This window comes from Gambusia affinis, linkage group LG09 (assembly GCF_019740435.1).
Source record: "Gambusia affinis linkage group LG09, SWU_Gaff_1.0, whole genome shotgun sequence".
Classification (NCBI taxonomy): Eukaryota; Metazoa; Chordata; class Actinopteri; order Cyprinodontiformes; family Poeciliidae; genus Gambusia; species Gambusia affinis.
This window is the reverse complement of record NC_057876.1, coordinates 29644759-29662820: the sequence shown is the minus strand read 5'-3', so window position 1 is coordinate 29662820 and position 18062 is coordinate 29644759. Positions and strand designations below refer to the sequence as shown.

Sequence of the window (18062 nt, the reverse complement as noted above, 5' to 3'; positions counted from 1 at the left end):
TTTCTGCCTCTTTGTATTTTTTTTTTTTTACAGTGCAGCACATTTTCACATGTCGGCTTTCAACCAATCCAAAATGGCCGCTGGTCGGTCTTACTTTCTGCTCAAAGCTCTGCTAACATGGGCTTCATCACACTGCTAAGATGTAGGAAAGTACCCTGGTAGCAGTTAAGCTAGTAGCATTTTAGCTCATTTTGATATGAAAACTAAACTTAGCATTCAGTTAAGATAATATTAATATTTCAGGTGTCGAAATAAAAACAGGTTAATATTTCGTGTAAGCTAAAAATTTAGCTTCAATTTAGACATTTAGCTAGTTTGAAGTTAGATATTTATCTTGATAACTAAATATTTAGTTTGAAACTTACATTTATATAAGTAATAAGAAAAAGTAATATTTTCACAGTGAAAATGACTTTTTCCTCTTAAAACAGGCTAAATAACCCAAATTACTGCTGTTACTTTTGACAGTGTATTTACAGCGACAGCCCATATCTGAGGGGAATTTATGTGATAAACGTTTTCCACTTCTGAACGGCTTGTAAACGTTTGTCTTTGAAAACCTTTGGTGACTGAAGAGTTAAAGTTTGACAGCAACGGTTTTTCCTGTTACTTGTGCAATAATAAACTGGTTTACATTACAGTCAAACTAGACATTTAGCTGCTTTAAATGTAAATATTCAGTATGAAATAGAGGTTACACGAGAACATTACAACTAAGACGACAGCGACCCCAAGCGGTCAAATGTTGAGTTACATCTGGATTTGCGTCATAATGAGACATGATGGGGGTCACAGGTCATATGATGGGGGTCAGAGGTCACATGACGGCGGTTGCAGCTCCACTTAGATCAGGGGTGTCAGACTCCAGTCCTCCAGTCCGTCCTGCAGGTTTTAAATGAACCAGGAACAAAACACTGGAATGAAACGGTTCAGTGACCTCCTGGTGTAGATCAGTTCTCCAGAACCTTAATGACCTCATTGTTCTGTTCAGGTGCTGCAGATTTCCCTGATCCTTGAAGGATTCTCAAGGATCAGGAAAATGAAAACAAATCAAATGCAGCTTTCTTCCGACAAACAGAAGGAAAGAACTGGATGTTCATTCTGGTTCCCTCCAGAATGAACCAGATAATAATATGACCTCAGAATAATAGAAATGCATCATGACCTGTTAGAATAAAAATAATAGTTGCAGCCATGCAGGTTGTTAAATAAAAAATAATTCATTTCTGTCTGAGCTGCTCCTGTTCTGCTCCAAACTAAACACACAAAAAACCTCGAGTTTAATTTAACAAAAACATAAATCCACATTATTAATGACTAACAAAACAAGCTCCTCATTTAAAATTTTAAATATTTATTTTGTTTTATTTTATTTGTTCATTTGCGTATTACATTTTTTGTGGATCACAACCAAACGGTTTTGATCCAAACTCTGAGATGTGTTATTTAAAGTTTTAGCTCAGAGTTTCTGTTTTCCTTCAGTCAACCAAATACCTGTAATTATGCTTGTTTGTTTTTATCACAGACACAGTTATTTAAATTCAGGAAGATCATAAAAGCAGCCATAATAATGTCACATGTTCCAAATATTGAGGTCTAAATATTTTGTCAACTGAATTCAAAAACAAAGATGAGGAGAAATTTTAATTGGCTTAATTTTCTTTTGGCATGTAAAACATTTAAAAAATGAAATCTTTGGTTGAGAGACACAAAAGCTGTTTTTATTTTTATTTTTTAGATTGAAGATTGCATTTATAACTCCAAATGTTGGCGGCAGGTATGGCTGGCCTCCAAACCATTTAAAAACTATTTTAATATAAAATGCCTGGAAGTTCTGAAGGAATTAACCAAATAATGCTGATTTGAGAACTGAAGGGATTTTACTACTGAGAATCATAATGTCTAATATTTGATGGATCTCCAGTAAGCGGTTACTGGCTTATTATGAGACACAGTAATGTTACTGTAAAGAGAGTTTAAATATGGGCAGAAATTAATCAGAGGCATTGATTTATAAATAGGATTAATTGGAATAGATGGGTGATTAGATTGAAATGACTTTTTTTATGAAGTGCCTTGGGTTGACAGTATTAATAATTCCCATTTGGTGCTATGTCAATAAACTAAATTTAATTAAATTATGGTAATCTGAAAAAAGTATTTTTTGCATTTGAAAGAGAGTTCTTATGTTTTTAATATTTCAAATATAAAAAACTAAATTAAAAATTCTCTTCGACAGTTATCAACCACAACAAATGGAAAAATTGCTTCTATTTAAATCTCATAGTTTTACATTAAAATAAAAACCAAATTTCCACTTGGCTTTAAAAATGTTTGTGATTTTTTAGGTTTTAATATGAAAATACGCCTATTTTATTTTCCAAACTATGCAGTAAGTCTATCCCGACCGCTCTGTAAGCCGCCGTTTATAACGTGGAGCTCATAGCGGTAATAAAGGCTTCCTGTTGCTAAAAACAAACCTGAATATTGATTTTCGATTAATAATATTTCACCATAAAAATCTGTTTCAGTCTCAGCCCAAACCATTTCTCAGGTTTCGAAAGACTTACTACAGCCAATCAGCGCACATTTCCTCTGACAGCTGCGCCAATCATCGCCGTCCACGAGGTTCCGATCTAAGACGGGCTGTCCGACAGAGATTTTCCTGCAACCAATGAACGGCTGCCATTTGACAGGAAACGTCTGACCCTGGATCCGGCTGGCCAATCAGCACACAGCGAAGGCGGCGATTTCCCTGTGATTCTCCCACGTGACCCTCCTCACTAGTTCCCAGGCGGTCACATCACGGAGCTTGAGGTGAGTAAAGAAAGCGATAAATTAGCATTTTTACTGGAAAACACAGAAAAATGCGACTTTTTCCGGACAGGAGCGCGTTGATTCTGGATGTGATGCTGGAGGTAGCGCCCTATCTGTGGGTTCTGGAGGGTAAACATGGAGCGGGGAGTGAGTCGGAGCGGAGTGGCTAGCTGGGGCTAATTAACCGCAGGTGAACCCGGATCGCCTGCTAGTTTGGTCCGCTGTCGGCTTTTTACCGCCCTAAACTCCCAGAATGATCCAGAAACGGTTTAATCTGACTAAAAAGCAGCTTTCTGAGCCGAGTTGGTGTTTAAAAACAGGCTGAAACATCCAGAAAAACCGGAGCTGCTCGGCTGGATGTGCAGTGACCTAGGAGGCTTAAACTGGAGTTTAACTACGGTAATTAAAATTAAAAAGCTAGAGGCGGCTATAGGTCACAATGAGTTTAAATCTCTGTAGTAAACAGAATATTTGTTTTCTGTTAACCAATATTCACATAAAGGAGCCTAAAAGTTGAAAACCAGTACAATTTGGTGCAAAATATCATTAGATTAAGTTTAAAATGAAAGCAGCTTGTTTTATGTTCCTCCGTTTACACTGTAAAACTTTATGACCCGTAATAAAGGACATTGCTTCATTTAAATGTCAGGTTAGGATAGTTCTGCCCACTGCTTAACAAACAGCATTTATTAAGCGTTTTAGGTTTTGGTGGTCAAAATAAATAAATGAATGAATTAACTGGTACCAGACATTTTCTTCAGCCAGGAAGCCCAGTTCATCTTACAACTGAAAATGGGAATTAAACTACTAAACTAAGACAAATTTAAGAAATGAATCAAGCAAATATGCCCAAAACCGTCAATCTAACATGTTTTAAAATGAGGATTATTTTATTACAATAAAAAATGGACCCAAAAACCGAATATTTATCCTAAAATTTACAGTAATTTCTGCTGTTTTTTTTAGATATTTGCATGAAACATTTTTTAATATTGTATTCATCCAGTGTATAAGTTTCAGGAGTAAGTAAACCTGGTTTTGTTTGGACCTCCATATCTCCATCATCAGACTCTAACTGGGTCACAGGAAAATGGACTTTCCAACCCAGTTCTCATCCTGGTCCGTCTCCCAGTTTTCCCAGTCGAAGTTTGAGGATTTCTTTCAGTTTTTCCTCCAGAATGTTTCAGTCTCTCACTGCTGGAGGTCTTCCTGGTTTCTGACCAATCAGAGAGCAGACAGATACGCCCACTCCCAGTAGATTTCTGATTGGTTCTGGACAAAGTGGACCTGGAGGATCTGTTTCAAATGGCAGAATTGAAATATTTTCTATTTTTGTTCAACATAAAGTTTAAATAAGGTTTGTTTGCTGCTTTTCTCTTTCTGGTTCTGGTCTGACCCGTTTTCCTGCTTCCTGGTTCTGGTTCTTTTGGGTCCGTCCTCAGGAAGACGATCTACGCAGTAAATGGAAAACTTTGTCAGGTTCATGTTTAATCTTTAAACTGCAAATGAGAAATATTCAGACCAACTTTTTGCTCAAGTTTTAACTAAACAAACAAAAATATTTTATTGCAGAAAACAGACCAGATGTTTTCTTTAATAAAGGGTTTTGGGTTTATTTTGGTCAAATATTTTTTTGTTTTAGAAAATGTTTTTAATTTAAATTAACAACATTCTTCTAAAATCTTCTCTATCTTATATTTAATAACTGGGTGCAAAAATCTGATGGAAAAAAACTTCAGTGATATTAAAGTCAAACATGGCTGATAAGAAAAAAATACTTTATTATTCCAAACATTTTCCATTTCAGAAGATCTCTTTCTAAAAACGTATAAAACGTTCATCAACTATACGCCGTCCTTCATCTGTAGTCAGGGCCACATAAAATTATTCCAAGGGCCGCAAATGGCCCCCGCGCCACACTTTGGACACCGCTGATTGGTTCTGATGATTCTGGTATCTGCTGCTGGTCCAGAACCAGATCTGCTGGTGTTTGGACATCTTGCTGCAGCAGAACAGAGGTGTGATATGAACATAATTTTATTTTAAACTGAGCAGAACCAGAACCAGAAGGAAAGTTGAACGAGTGAAACCTCAAAGATTCGGGTTTAAATATTAATTTGTAGCTTTAATAAGAACATAAATCAGATGTCTGTTGATATTTTTACCCATAAATGAGAGTAAAACCTGTGGTCCTGATGGTTCTTCTGGACCAGACCGGGTCGAGGATGAATCAGTTCGTCCTGATTGAGTTTGCTGTGCTTTTATTTTGAAGGCAGGCTTGATGAATTAAACGGAAACGTTTACTGGACACAAAAAGCCGTTTTTCTGGATTTCTCCTCCATGCCGGCTGCAGGGAGCCGCTCTGTTTCTGTTTAAACAGAAACCAGTCAGAACCGGTCGGAACCAGTCGGACCTGCTGGGTGACACGTTAGCCTCAGCTGTAATAGCTCTGGATCGGATCAGGACTGGATGAGTTCAGCATTGCCGACCGTAAGCAGGGATAAAACATCCCAGGACCAGTTAGGACCAGTAAAACCCAGTCTGAACCAGTTACAATTAGATATAACTAATTAGACCCAGTCAGAACCCAATTAGGACCAGTTGGGGCCAATTGGAACCAGTCAGAAACAGTTGGAGCCCAGTTAGAACCCAGTTTGGAGCAGGTCCTGCCGACTCTGACATCAGATTAGCGGAGAAGTCCCGCCTCCTGGGCACTCTGGATTGGGATTAGGTGTGACTGGAATCTTGTTAGGCAACAGGAAGCTGAGGCGGTTCTGCTTTTACGCCGTCAGAACAGAGCAGGTTGCTACGGTAACCTCCCTCCAGGAGGGAAACCATGCTCTGCTTGGCAACGAGCTGCTGCTCTGAACGTCTCTGTTCAAGAACCAGAACCTGGAGTGGTTCTTGTTGTGGTTCAGAACCGGTTCTGAATTGGCCCAAATGGCTCCTCCAGTAGATGACGGATCCATTTCTGCAGCAGCGGTTATTAAAACCATCTGATGACGTTTAAAGTGCAACTCTCTGGTAATCTGACATAAATCTTCCTGTTCATCTATTTTCTGTGTCAGATTCGTTTAATTCTGCTTTATTTGACCTCAAACCGCCTCAGTGGTGCCCTCTGCAGGCCGAACAGTTGAATCCTCCAGCTAATAAAGGGGCGCCCCTGGTGGCGAAACAGTAGAACAGCGAGTGCTTTTCTCATGGCAGAACTACTGCAGAGCAATCGATGCTGTCGCCATTAAAGTTGCTAAATTTCCTTTTCTTTCTTTCTTCTTTTTTTTTTTTTTAATTTTTAAAGTACCTAAGTTGGCAGAAGGTTTTGTACATTTTGCATTATGTACTTTGCTCAGAAATAACAGTTTGCTGCAAAGTATTTTCATGTATTTTTAAAAAAATGTATTTTCTATAAAGTATATTCCTAATTTTTGTTGGTTTGTTTTCTTTTTATTAATATTTTTATCCTACATGCCTCCATGCTGCTGTTAAACCTGATTAAATGTGAATGGTTTTTATTTCTACTTTAAACATTGCTTGGTTATTTCTGTGGCATCCTACTTTGTTTACTCAGCTTCACCGGCTCACTGTTGTAACTATAGTAACAGCAAGCCAGCTGATTGTCAAATCACATGGTTTTGATAGCTAACAGCAGAAATTATACAGATGTTTTCAAGTAAGGAGGGTTAAATGTTTGCCTTACCATTATTTTAAAAAACAATCTGCTTTTGTTACTAAAATAATGTGAAACTGAGATGAATGAAAAATGGTTAATAAAAATTAAATTATCATAAAAAACTGTTACTGAAACTGAGGTTAAAACAAAGGATGGAACCCTGGACTTATTTTCCAGAAGCTTTGTAAAGCAGTCACTGCGGATTACTCTTGGCCACGCCCCTCTGACTTTTGGCTCCGCCCACTTTTGCATTGGTCGTTCCTCAGGGGGCGGGGCTTAGCTTTCCTACTTAATGACTGTAAACACCGGTGTGTGTGTGTGCACAGTAATCCCACAAGGTGTAATCTCATTAAAGCGGCCCGTCCTGTGGGGTCGGCTGGTCTCCATAACGACGGACCCCCACCGCTCCTGTGGGGCTGGGTGGTCTCCATGGTGACGGAGCGCTGCATCATGTTGTGCTTGTCTGCAGACCATGCATCAGAAGGCGCTGCTGTTCATTCTGCTGGCGGTGGGCCTGCTCTGCATCGGCCTGGCGCCCGCCTGTCGGGCCCAGGACCAGAACCAGGACGAAGACGCGGATGTGGAGGACGACCTGGACCTGGACCTGGCCGGAACCGAGGACAACGACGAGCTGGATGGGGAAGAAGAAACCCCGCCCGCACCTAAAGCTCCTGCTGCACCCAAGGTGAACTGCCGAGTGCTGTTGCCGTGGTTACCGAAGTTTTGTACCCTAGAGGTCAGCCAGTCAGATTCTGACGGACGTGCGGTTCCTCTTTGTTCAGGTGACCTACAAGGCTCCAGAACCGATGGGGGAACATTTCTTCGCCGAGTCGTTTGACCGGGGGACCCTGGACGGGTGAGCGTACACACCTGACCTGGTTCTGTTCTGATCCGGTTGGTTGAACCGGACCGCAACAGCCGATGCAGACGAAGAGGTTCTGTGGGTAGAGTAGTCATCTTGTGATCGGAATGTTGTAGGTTCGATTCCTCTTGCCACATGTCAGCCTGCCCCTGGGCAGTACACTTAACCACAAGTTACCTACCGATCTGCGTATTGGTGTATGAATGTGTGAGTGTGAATGGGTGAATGTGCCTCTGGTGTAAAGCGCCAGAGGCACATGATTGGAAAAACGCTACATATAGGCCTGTTACGATAGCAAATTTTTCTGAGTGATTAATAGTTTCTAAAATTATTGTGATAAACGATAATATTGTTTGAAGACCTTTTTACACTGATTTAATGGAAATTGCATAATAATTCATGTGATTTCCTGTAAAATAAACAAAACAACCAAAAACTAAAATAAAATGGATTCTCAGTCTCCATTAATAAAAATGTACTTGAATAAAAACACCAAAGTGTAAATAAATACTGGATTCAACCAAAAGAGTTCAGATTATGAAGTCTGTAAACCATATTGTCCTTCAGTAATCATTAGATTTAAATAGAGAAGATGGAACATCGACTACCTGATGCAATAGTTCACACTACACGTTAGTTCACTCCTACATTTTGTAGGTGTGAACAAAATGTAGGTGCAAATATTCTTTGCATTTGGTGTAAAGAATATAGAAATGATGAGGGGAGGAGTTGGAGCCAAATTGGTACCAGTTGATGAACCCGGTAACTTTTCAGCTGTTCTTCGTTAACGTGACATAAAAAGGTTCTAATGATTTTCATTCAGTCAGGACGTTACACTGACACTAGAGACACATGCACTGCAGGGAGATTGTAGTAAAACATTGATTAATGCCTGGTTTTAAAATGACTTCACTGGACTTGGAGCCATTATTTTGTGCCCATTGTTGGACACCACACGGCCCGATGGAACCCGATGGAACCCGATGGAACCGTTCTACCTAGGATTTCTGTCGGCTAATGTGTGATCTCAGGTTTTGAAAATGGGCCGACAATCGGCCGACAGCTCTAAGATGGTGTAGTGTGAACTGGACATTACACTGAGGAAATGAGGAAGGGAGGGTCAGTGGAGAGCAGCGGAGTTGAACCTTTTTTCATTCAGTGTCATCAACAGAAAGAGAAAAAGGCTGGAAGAGACGATAATTAAAATGAGGTTGATAGTTTTAATTTATTGTATGATTAATTGATTATCGCGACAGGCCTAGCTACATAAGCTCAGTCCATTTACCACTTGTGTTTGGGTCAAGAGAATTGACCCTGTAGATTCTGATCTGGAGCTGGTTGGTTCTGATCCGAACCCAGTAGCTCTCCTTGACCCAGTTTGTTTCTGGTTCCAGGTGGGTTTTGTCCAAGGCGAAGAAGGATGACGCAGATGAAGAGATCGCAAAGTACGATGGTATGTCCATTTGTTTCTGGGTCGGGATGGGATCGTCTGTACTGGATGAGACGTTGTTCTCTGATTGGCTGATAGTGATGATGATGGTGTTTGGACAGGTAAATGGGCCGTAGAGGAGATGAAGGACACTAAGCTGCCCGGCGATAAAGGTTTGGTCCTGAAGTCCAGAGCCAAACATCACGCCATTTCCGCCCCACTGCTGCGACCTTTCACCTTCGATTCCATGCCCCTCGTCATCCAGTAAGACCCGGTCAGAACCAGAATCGTTACTCCGTCCTGCCAGAACCCACTGACAGGTGTTTGTGTCCAGGTACGAGGTGAACTTCCAGTCCGGGATCGACTGTGGCGGCGCCTATGTGAAGCTGCTGAGCGAGACGCCTGGCCTGGACCTGGTCAGTATCGGGTTCACCGCTGAAGAGGCAGCGGAGGGGGTCCAAATGGGTTTCAATTTCACTGAGACCTCTGTCCCTGCAGGACCAGTTTGTGGACAAGACGGCATACACCATCATGTTTGGTCCCGATAAGTGCGGAGAAGATTACAAGCTGCACTTCATCTTCAGGCACAAGAACCCCAAAACTGGGCAGTATGAGGAGAAACACGCCAAAAAACCCGACGCCGACCTGCGGTCCTACTTCACCGACAAGAAGACACATCTGTACACCCTGGGTACGCCATCTTACACACACACTCCTCTCTCACTGCACCTGTGTGGACTTGCTTTACCGGGTGCTTTTGTGTCCTTTAAAAAGTTTTAAATTCTTGAATGTAAAACTTTAAATTCTTAATAATATAGACAATAATCTGTATTTTCTTTTATTAAAGGCCTACAGATTCTTGTATCTCTTATACAAGAATCTGTAGGCCTTTAATTCATGCAAATTCATTTTCTTCAGACACATAGACACAAGTACACAAAATACATAAAAAAATGCTAACACACACAAGAAATATCTACTATAAATTTCGGACTATAAGCCACTACATTTTTTCCACGCTTTGAATACTGCGGCCTATATTACGGTGCAGCTAATGCACTTTTTAAAAATTATTATTATTATTTATTTTTTTAAATATGCCAGTAAAAACTTTTTGCCTCGTAACAGCACACCAAGTAGTTCTCAGAGGTCCAATGAAATTGTACAATTAAGAGCAAATCAAAAACACAATTTCAAAAACCCTCATTTGTAATATCTTTCTAAGTATCACATATTATAATGTGGGACACCTGCGGCTTAAAATCCGGTGCAGCCTACACAAGTACAAAATTGATTTTGTACTTGTGTAGAGAAATAAGTACAAGCATTAGAGCATGCAGTTTTTAATCAGGTGTGCTCTGTAGTCCAGAATTTATGGTATGCACAAACAGATATGTACATAAAAATATTGCATTTAAGAGGTGCATCAATCTGAAATAAAAATAATGTAGATTTTTTTTTGTACAGTTCTGTGATGATACAGGTCTTAAATTTAATTCAGAATTTGTGAAATGTTCATGTGTGTACATGGCAAAATGTCCTCACAATGTCAGAGGTTAAGAGTGAGTCCTCACGAGCTAGCTAAACAAGTACACACACACACACACACACACACACACACACACACAGTTCTGAGAGTGTAACTGTGCTCTGATTCCCCCCAGTGGTGAACGCTGACAACAACTTTGAGGTTCTGGTGGATCAGACTGTGGTGAACAGCGGCAACTTGCTGAAGGACATGACGCCCCCCGTGAACCCACCTGCTGAGATTGAGGACCCTGACGACCACAAACCAGAGGACTGGGACGAGAGGCCAAAGATCCAGGACCCTGACGCCTTGAAACCCGAAGACTGGTCAGAATCTGCTGTTGCTTCACCTTTTCTTCTTCTGTGTGCAGTTATCATGGTTACATTGGCTAAAATTGATCTAGTTAATTTGCTCATCCAGAGTCCTTAAAGCTCATAATTTAGTTTGCTTCTGTGTTCGGACGCTACATGGGTCCTGACAAAATACATAGACAATCTTCATGTTCATCATGAAATTATACATGTGCAGCACAGTATCATCAGGATAAAAGAGATGATACTTATTCCAATGGGGAAAAGCTAAGATCCGAGTCCAGATCTCTGAGACATACCAGGAAGTAAGATTTATTTTGCTTAGAAAGAGTCCTGAAGACAAAAAAAATCAACGCAGAAGAAAGTTGATCTAAGCAAAGTCCCACAGGCAGGAATAAGGTTGTTAGCATCAGCTAAGCTAGCCGTGTGAACCAGCATAAAAGCCTTCATCATGCCTGGCGACGTGATGAAGGCTGTTAGCTTTGTTAGCCGTCGCTCATGACGACGGCTCTTCTTAGGGACGAGGATGCTCCTGCTCAGATTCCTGATGAAGACGCCGTGAAACCGGACGGCTGGTTGGATGATGAGGCCGAGTACATCGGAGACCCCGATGCCATCAAACCCGACGACTGGTGAGTTGCCATGGCAACCTGAACCGCTGACAGTCCTCCCCGTTTGGCAGCCCTGACGGTTCCGTCTCCTGCAGGGATGAGGACATGGACGGAGAATGGGAGGCACCTCAGGTCCCCAACCCCGCCTGCGAGAGCGCCCCCGGCTGCGGCCCCTGGAAGCGGCCGATGATTGACAACCCCAGCTACAAGGGCAAGTGGAAGCCCCCCATGGTGGACAACCCCAACTACCAGGTGGGTTCTGATACTCTGAGACGGGCTCGGTACGGTTCCTGTAAGTGGTTCTGACGGTGTTTCCAGGTTGTTTAGTGCACCATATTACTGTGAAAATCTATCAACTGTGGATATCAGCGTGTTTCAATATGGCTTCTGTGTTTGAGCTTTTTAAACCAGTTAATACCATAAAATGCTCCCCATTTTCATGACTTGGATGATCTTTATATCACATCATATGTTTTTGGATTTGGCCATCCTAGTCATAAAGTAATAATATTTAGCAAAATCAAAAACTGAGAACGTTGCTGTTAGCGATTCTCGCACCAGTCCCCAACTGGCAGGAGAAGATGTGGTGCAAAGGTCAGTGCTAGTTTCTTATAGTTTTATGCATTTACCAGTTATGCATTAGCTTCTGCTAATGGTTTTACATATTTAGCAGTTTAGCGTTGGTTTCTGCCAACGTTGAACTGTTAGCAGCAGCCATTTTGAAAAATGTACACCTGGACAAGGAAAGTCAAGGTCAAGAAAATATAAAATTTTTACGGTTCAACGTATGTAGGCTATGATCTGACACCAAACACATTGCTCTAATTAGTGATTTTAGTTCAAAAATAACTTTTCCATGGCGGCCATCTTAAAAATATCTAAAAAATATCCACAAATCAGATCAATTTCAGTGCAAAAATAAATTTTCCTTGTTAACCATGGCGGCCATCTTGACTTTTACTAATGGTGAACGGAAGTTTTTCAACAAAGCTAGTCACTTAAAACATCTGTGCTAAGTTCGGGTTCTAGTATCCGCATATGGAATATTTTTCTGAAATATTAAATCTGCTGCTCCGTCAGGGGATCTGGAAGCCGAGGAAGATTCCCAACCCGGATTACTTCGAGGACCTGCAGCCATTCAAGATGACGCCGTTCAGCGCCCTGGGGCTCGAGCTCTGGTCTATGACCTCTGACATCTTCTTCGACAACTTCTTCATCACCAACGACCGCAACACGGCCGAGCGCTGGGCCGCCGACAGCTGGGGGCTGAAGAAGGCAGCAGAGGGCGCTGCTGAGGTGAGTCCATGAAGAACAAATCTGGAAACAAATTGTCTGCCGGACGATTTCTTCTCTCATTGTTCAGATCGAATCATTCACTGACTGATTCATTTGTTCATGACTTGAATCTTTAGTTCCTTTTTGTCCCTCCTGTTGTTTTAAACTTTGGATGAAGCAGAAATAAACGTGTCAGTTGGCTTAGTTCTTATTTTTTCATTTGACCTGCAGCAAAGCTGTGAAATTATACACACCCTTAAACCTTTCTAATCTGCATCCACACACTTCATGTGTTTTATTGGCATTTTATGTGACGGAGCAACACAACTTTAAAGTGGAGAGAAAATTATTTATGGCTTTCAAGCTGCTTACAGATGTTAGAAATCTGAAAAGTGTGGCGTGTTTTTATATCCAGCAGTGATCAGTAGAACCAACTCTGGCTGCAGATCTCCAGCGGATCAGTTTTCATGTCACAGATTCTCAGGTGTATTCAGCTCTGACTTTGAGTAGGCCATTCTAAAACACATGTTGGTATTTTCCAATTTTCTCCTGTTGGTCACATAAAGTCCTGCAGAATTTCTGGAAGTTTGAATGAAACTGGGTTTTGGAGTTTTGCTGATAAATGCAGAAACTTCAGGGTCCTTCAGACCGGGCTCTGCTGAGGCATAAAGACAGGAATGTGTGTGAATTAAGTGCATGCATGTTTGGTTCTCAGCCGGGTTTGGCAGCCCAGATGCTAACTGCTGCAGAGGAGCGACCCTGGCTCTGGATTGTCTACGTCCTCACTGTGGCTCTTCCTCTCGTCCTCATCATCGTCTTCTGCTGCACGGGCAAGGTACCACACGCACACACACGCACACAGACACACACACACACACACAGAACCTCCAACTTCCTGTGTGATCCTCCACTTCTCTGAAGGAAGGAAAGGTGGGAGGATTTGTCCAAAGCTTCAAGCGAGTATTCAACCAATCATCTTCAAGCAGGCTGGATCCTGCAGCTCTTTGATGATGATGATGATTATGAAGCACGGCAGTAGCACACCTTCATTTTATTTATTTACTGTTTATATTTAAAATGTTTCCCTGAAATTGGAGCTTATAATCTCATTGTTCATCACATTACTTGTTGTATACATTCAGAAATTTTGTGCACAAGGCAGGAGGGCAAATAGTCTCTACTTTTAGTTTCCATCTGTAGAACCGCTAGCAAAATAAAACCTGGAGATGAAGAGACTGTTAATCCAGTGCAGAGTGCCACTCAAAGGGAAAAATAACATGGAAAAACCATTAAAACATCATTTCAAACTGCTGGATTCTTTTTTTCCTCTCTCTGTGTCGGCTACGCTACATGCAGACCCATTGCCATGGCAACTGACTAACAACTGCACTAATGTTTCAGGATTTAGCACCAAAAAACACTCAAACATTTTCCACACAAAGAGCAGAACATTCAGTCGGTTACAGTTTTATGTTTACAGACTTGATGTTTATTTGCGATTATTAATTAGTGCTCGCTGTGGTAGGTTAGCTCCCGCTGCTATTAGCTACCCCTGCTAATGGCTCATCTAGCACAGCGGTGGTTGATTAGCTAATCTAAACACCTACTGATGATCTGTCAGAGTTGGTGTTTAGGTCGCCTTATTTTTTATTCTTTGTTTTTTCTTATTTTTTTAACTGAACCAAAACACTCAATTCTGCAGCAGATCTACATGTTAAGGTTGTCACAGTCAAGCTAGCATAGCTGACGTACTTCCCTCTCCCTTACAATTACTAGCAAAGCACTGTCTTTCTTTTTATATCAGACGCACATTTAAGATTTAGAGTGCCATGTTGACAGCTGAAACCAAAGCTAGCCATTGTTAGCAAGCAGCTTTTTTGTGACGTCCCACTGCAACGTGTCTGTAGTGGCCTTCTGATCTGTGATGATGATGATGATGATGATGATGGTGGGTGTCCACAGAGCTCCTCTGGGTCGGCTCAGGACTCGCTGAGTCTCACCAGCTTACAGGAGGAGCTGAAGGGAGCCGGACGCCTCCAGCCGGTGACTTCTCCTCTTCCTCCTAGCCTAGCTTGTTGTGGCGTAGCTGTAGTGCTGATGAAGAGCGGCTTATAGATAGCTCTTCCTGATGAAGAGTTCATGAATCTGTTTTTCTGCAGGAGAAGAAGAAGACTCCAGCAGCTGAATACAAAAAGACAGACGAAGCTCAGCCTGACGTGAAGGAGGAAGAGGAGGATGAGGAGGAAGAGGATAAGGCTGAGGAGGCGAAGAGCAGTCCAGGTGGGTTAGCTGTCTCACTGACCCGGTTCTGGTAGTCCCCCAGTTCTGGTTCTGTAACCGTTTGGTTTATTTTCCTGCAGCTGCAGAGGACAAGAGTGATGAAGAAGAGGCTGCTGCTGAGGAAGAGGAGGGAGAGAAGGCGGCTACGACAGAAGAGGTGAGGAAGAACTGCGTTCATGTTGAATGGGTTCTGGTGTGATAAAACCAGGAGGAACCGCCGCATTCAGTCTGAAACCTTCTGGTTTGATGCCAGGCCTAATGGAAGCGGATCTGGCCCGCAGCATCACTAATTATAGTGTAACCATCAACCTGGAGCTGTTGCTGGGCAGATTAGCTGAGCTGAGGTCCACTTTAGCTTCAGGCTTTAATCTGGAAGATGTTTCTATAAAACTCTTACTTTATTTTCCAGCTAATTATAGTGACATAATTTAAATGGTAATTTTGTTCTGATCCACAGAAAGAAGACGATATTCTGCGGAGATCTCCCAGGAGCAGGAGGGTCAGAAAGGACTGATAGCTCTGAAGCCTGACCTCCTCACCTTCTTCCCTCCCCCTCGTCTTCCTCCTCCTCTTCCTCCTCCCTGAGGCCATGAAGCCTGAACGGATCCGGTAAAAGCAGCGAAGCCGACAGAAATTTGACGACGATTCCAGCTCGATCCGGTTTTGGACGTTTTGTTTTAGAGCTTAACTGAGATTCACTAAAACTTCCTGCATCATTCCGACCTGCAGGGGGCGACGTTCTGTCTGCTCCTCCAATCAGCAGCCTGTTGACAGGAAGACAGTCTCCCCGCTGGACTGGATGGGTGGCTGGCCAACTGGCCCACAGATAACCAACTACTAACCGTAGCTCTTCAGTGTTAGCCTGCTAGCTGCCTAATAAAGCCAGAGCTTAGCGGCTGGAGGAGGCTTAAACTGGGAACACTCCGACTTTTCTCCATGTCTGTTGTTGTCCTGTCGGCGCTAGAGCGCTAGCTCTCTGTTAGCTTCTCCCTGAAACGCTGTCTGCCGGGTCAGACAGGAAACACCTGGACGTTTGGCTCAGCTGCCTCCTCCAGCTCAGCACCACAGAGGCTCCGCCCCCTTTCTATTATACTTTAAATTAATAACTGCTGAAATAATCATGATAAAATGTCACTAATATATCATTAATTTTAAAAAATTGGAAATAAATGCAGCAAAGATTAAATATTGAATTATATGTGCCTCAATTAGATGTATTTTATTATTTCACGTTCATCCTCTGAAGTGCATCATGACTTAACTGTCAGTTTCACCTATCACACTCGGTGGGCGGGACTTTGGAAGTTGCGACCCTGACGTCTGATTGGCTGCTGCAAACAGCCAAGTAAACACAACTTTCCAGCTAGCTCTGACTCTCGGTTTATAATTTTCACTTTAATTATGGAAATGATTTTTACTAACAATTAAATTGTTTTACTTACTACAAACTCTGGGTGAGCAACTCCCGCCCCATATGTGTAGTTTGGTCTGAGATATCGCTGATGCGTTCGCCACAGAAGGTTAGTCGCTGTTAGCAAGCAGGCGGGGCTAGCGGTGATCCTGCTGGACCACAGTGAGCGCTGCTGAATTTATCAGCAATATTTCAAACCACAGAAGTGGAGGCTGCAGTTTCTCCTCCAGGGTGTGTAGTAAATAAATTTTAATTCATTTGTTATTTCCAAAATATCGACCTCGGAGTTGCAGTTAACTGGGCAGAAGTTGACTTGTTGTTTGAAGGAGCCAATCAGATGTCAGTTTGCCTTAATCCTTAAACCCTTTGACTTTACTTCAGTACAGGAACATGAAATAATTTATTAAATCATGAAATCTAGTTTTATGAAATTAAATCACCCACATATAATTGAGGCACATATAGTTCTATATTTAATAAATTATATATTTCAAGTTTTGATGTGATTAAATGTCAGAACCTCAGGTGTCCTGTCCTGCCAACTACCAGAGGTGGTGCTGAAGTCTCCATTGTTGCTCCTGAGCTTCCTGTTTCCTTCGTCATGATGTCACACATAACCTCTCTGTTTCATCCAATCACTGCACAGTTTGAAATAAAAATGGAACCAAATGAGAAAAATACTGATATTTGTCGGAAACAATAAAGTCCTGCTCTGTAATTGTTCCCATAAAGCAGGGGTGTCGAACTCCAGTCCTCCAGTCTCCGTCCTGCAGGTTTTAGATGAGCCACAGGAACACTGGAATGAAACGGCTTCATTTCCTCTTCCTGCTGTAGATCAGTCCTCCAGAGCCTTAATGACCTCATTATTCTCTTCAGGTGAAGCAGCAGAGGCTCATCTAAAGGTTGCACGACAGCGACTGAGGACTGGAGTTTGACTCCTGTGCCTTAAAGGAATCATTTTCAGCGGAGTTCTGTGAAGTAGCTCTCGGTAGTCGGTATGCGACCTGCAGCAGATGAATTAGCCTGAGCTGCCTGATGTTTTATTGGTTATTGCTGTGCAGTTAAACTGGATTTAATGATTTTTTTTTTTTTTTTTTTTTACACAGCGTTTCCTCTCTGACTCCTCTTTGCTTTTGCTTAAACTCTGAGGGACAATAGTTTCTGATGTTTTCTAACAATTTTTTTTGTAGAAGTTTAAATATTTTGAGGTCCTCCCCAGTCTTCAGGCTTATATAGAAATCATGGAGCAAATGTCTAAAAATGATTTAATTTCACTTTTTTTGTCAAACTTCTGTTTTTGTGTTTAGAATGTGTTGTTTTCTTTTTAAAAGATGTAAAAATCAGGATTTCCTTGAGGTTGATCATGTGAGGGGGGGTTCACAGCCAAACAGTTTCCCGCTGGGGGTTTCTCAAGTCCCGGTGGGCGGCCTGGTTTGTGAACGCCTGCTGGGATTGGCCGGTCCGTGGGTTGATCTGGACGGGGAGTTTGGGGGCTGACCGCGCTCCGACTGTGAGCTGAACACTGTATCTGCTGCGTTTTGACTTCCTCTGGCGGTTTGGAGCGACTGGCAGCAGAAAGCCTGGCTGTGAATGAAACACTGTGATGAGGGGCCTGATGTCGGTGAAGCAAATGTTTGTTTTGATGAATAAAAAAAGGCTGAATGGAAACAAACCCAACGGCTGCAGTTTGTTTATTCAGAGCTGGAAAGAGTACAAAAGTAATCGAGTAAAAGTACTGTTAATTTGATGAGTAGTGGAGGGCCAGTATGACCAATATTGATGCCAATACTTGTGTGTGTGTGTGTGTGTGTGTATATATATATATATATATATATATATATATATATATGTTTATATACACATCCATT

General features: G+C 41.9%; 1 protein-coding gene across 2 annotated transcripts; it reads left to right on the top strand.

The window, feature by feature from the left end:
* Positions 1 to 2665: 2665 nt before the first annotated feature.
* Positions 2666 to 17866, top strand: canx (calnexin). Of its 2 annotated transcripts, none has more exons than XM_044126532.1 (15): positions 2666 to 2817; positions 6957 to 7172; positions 7270 to 7343; positions 8744 to 8802; positions 8901 to 9042; positions 9113 to 9194; positions 9277 to 9469; positions 10443 to 10632; positions 11136 to 11249; positions 11324 to 11480; positions 12309 to 12524; positions 13219 to 13338; positions 14663 to 14783; positions 14864 to 14940; positions 15241 to 17866. In XM_044126532.1, the coding sequence occupies exons 2-15, from the start codon at positions 6960 to 6962 to the stop codon at positions 15295 to 15297; spliced, it is 1815 nt and encodes a 604-aa protein (XP_043982467.1). In that variant the 5' UTR covers positions 2666 to 2817; positions 6957 to 6959; the 3' UTR covers positions 15298 to 17866. The 2 variants fall into 2 exon arrangements, with proteins under 2 accessions (XP_043982467.1, XP_043982466.1); XM_044126531.1 differs by lacking the exon at positions 2666 to 2817 and adding an exon at positions 2899 to 2918.
* Positions 17867 to 18062: the final 196 nt, after the last annotated feature.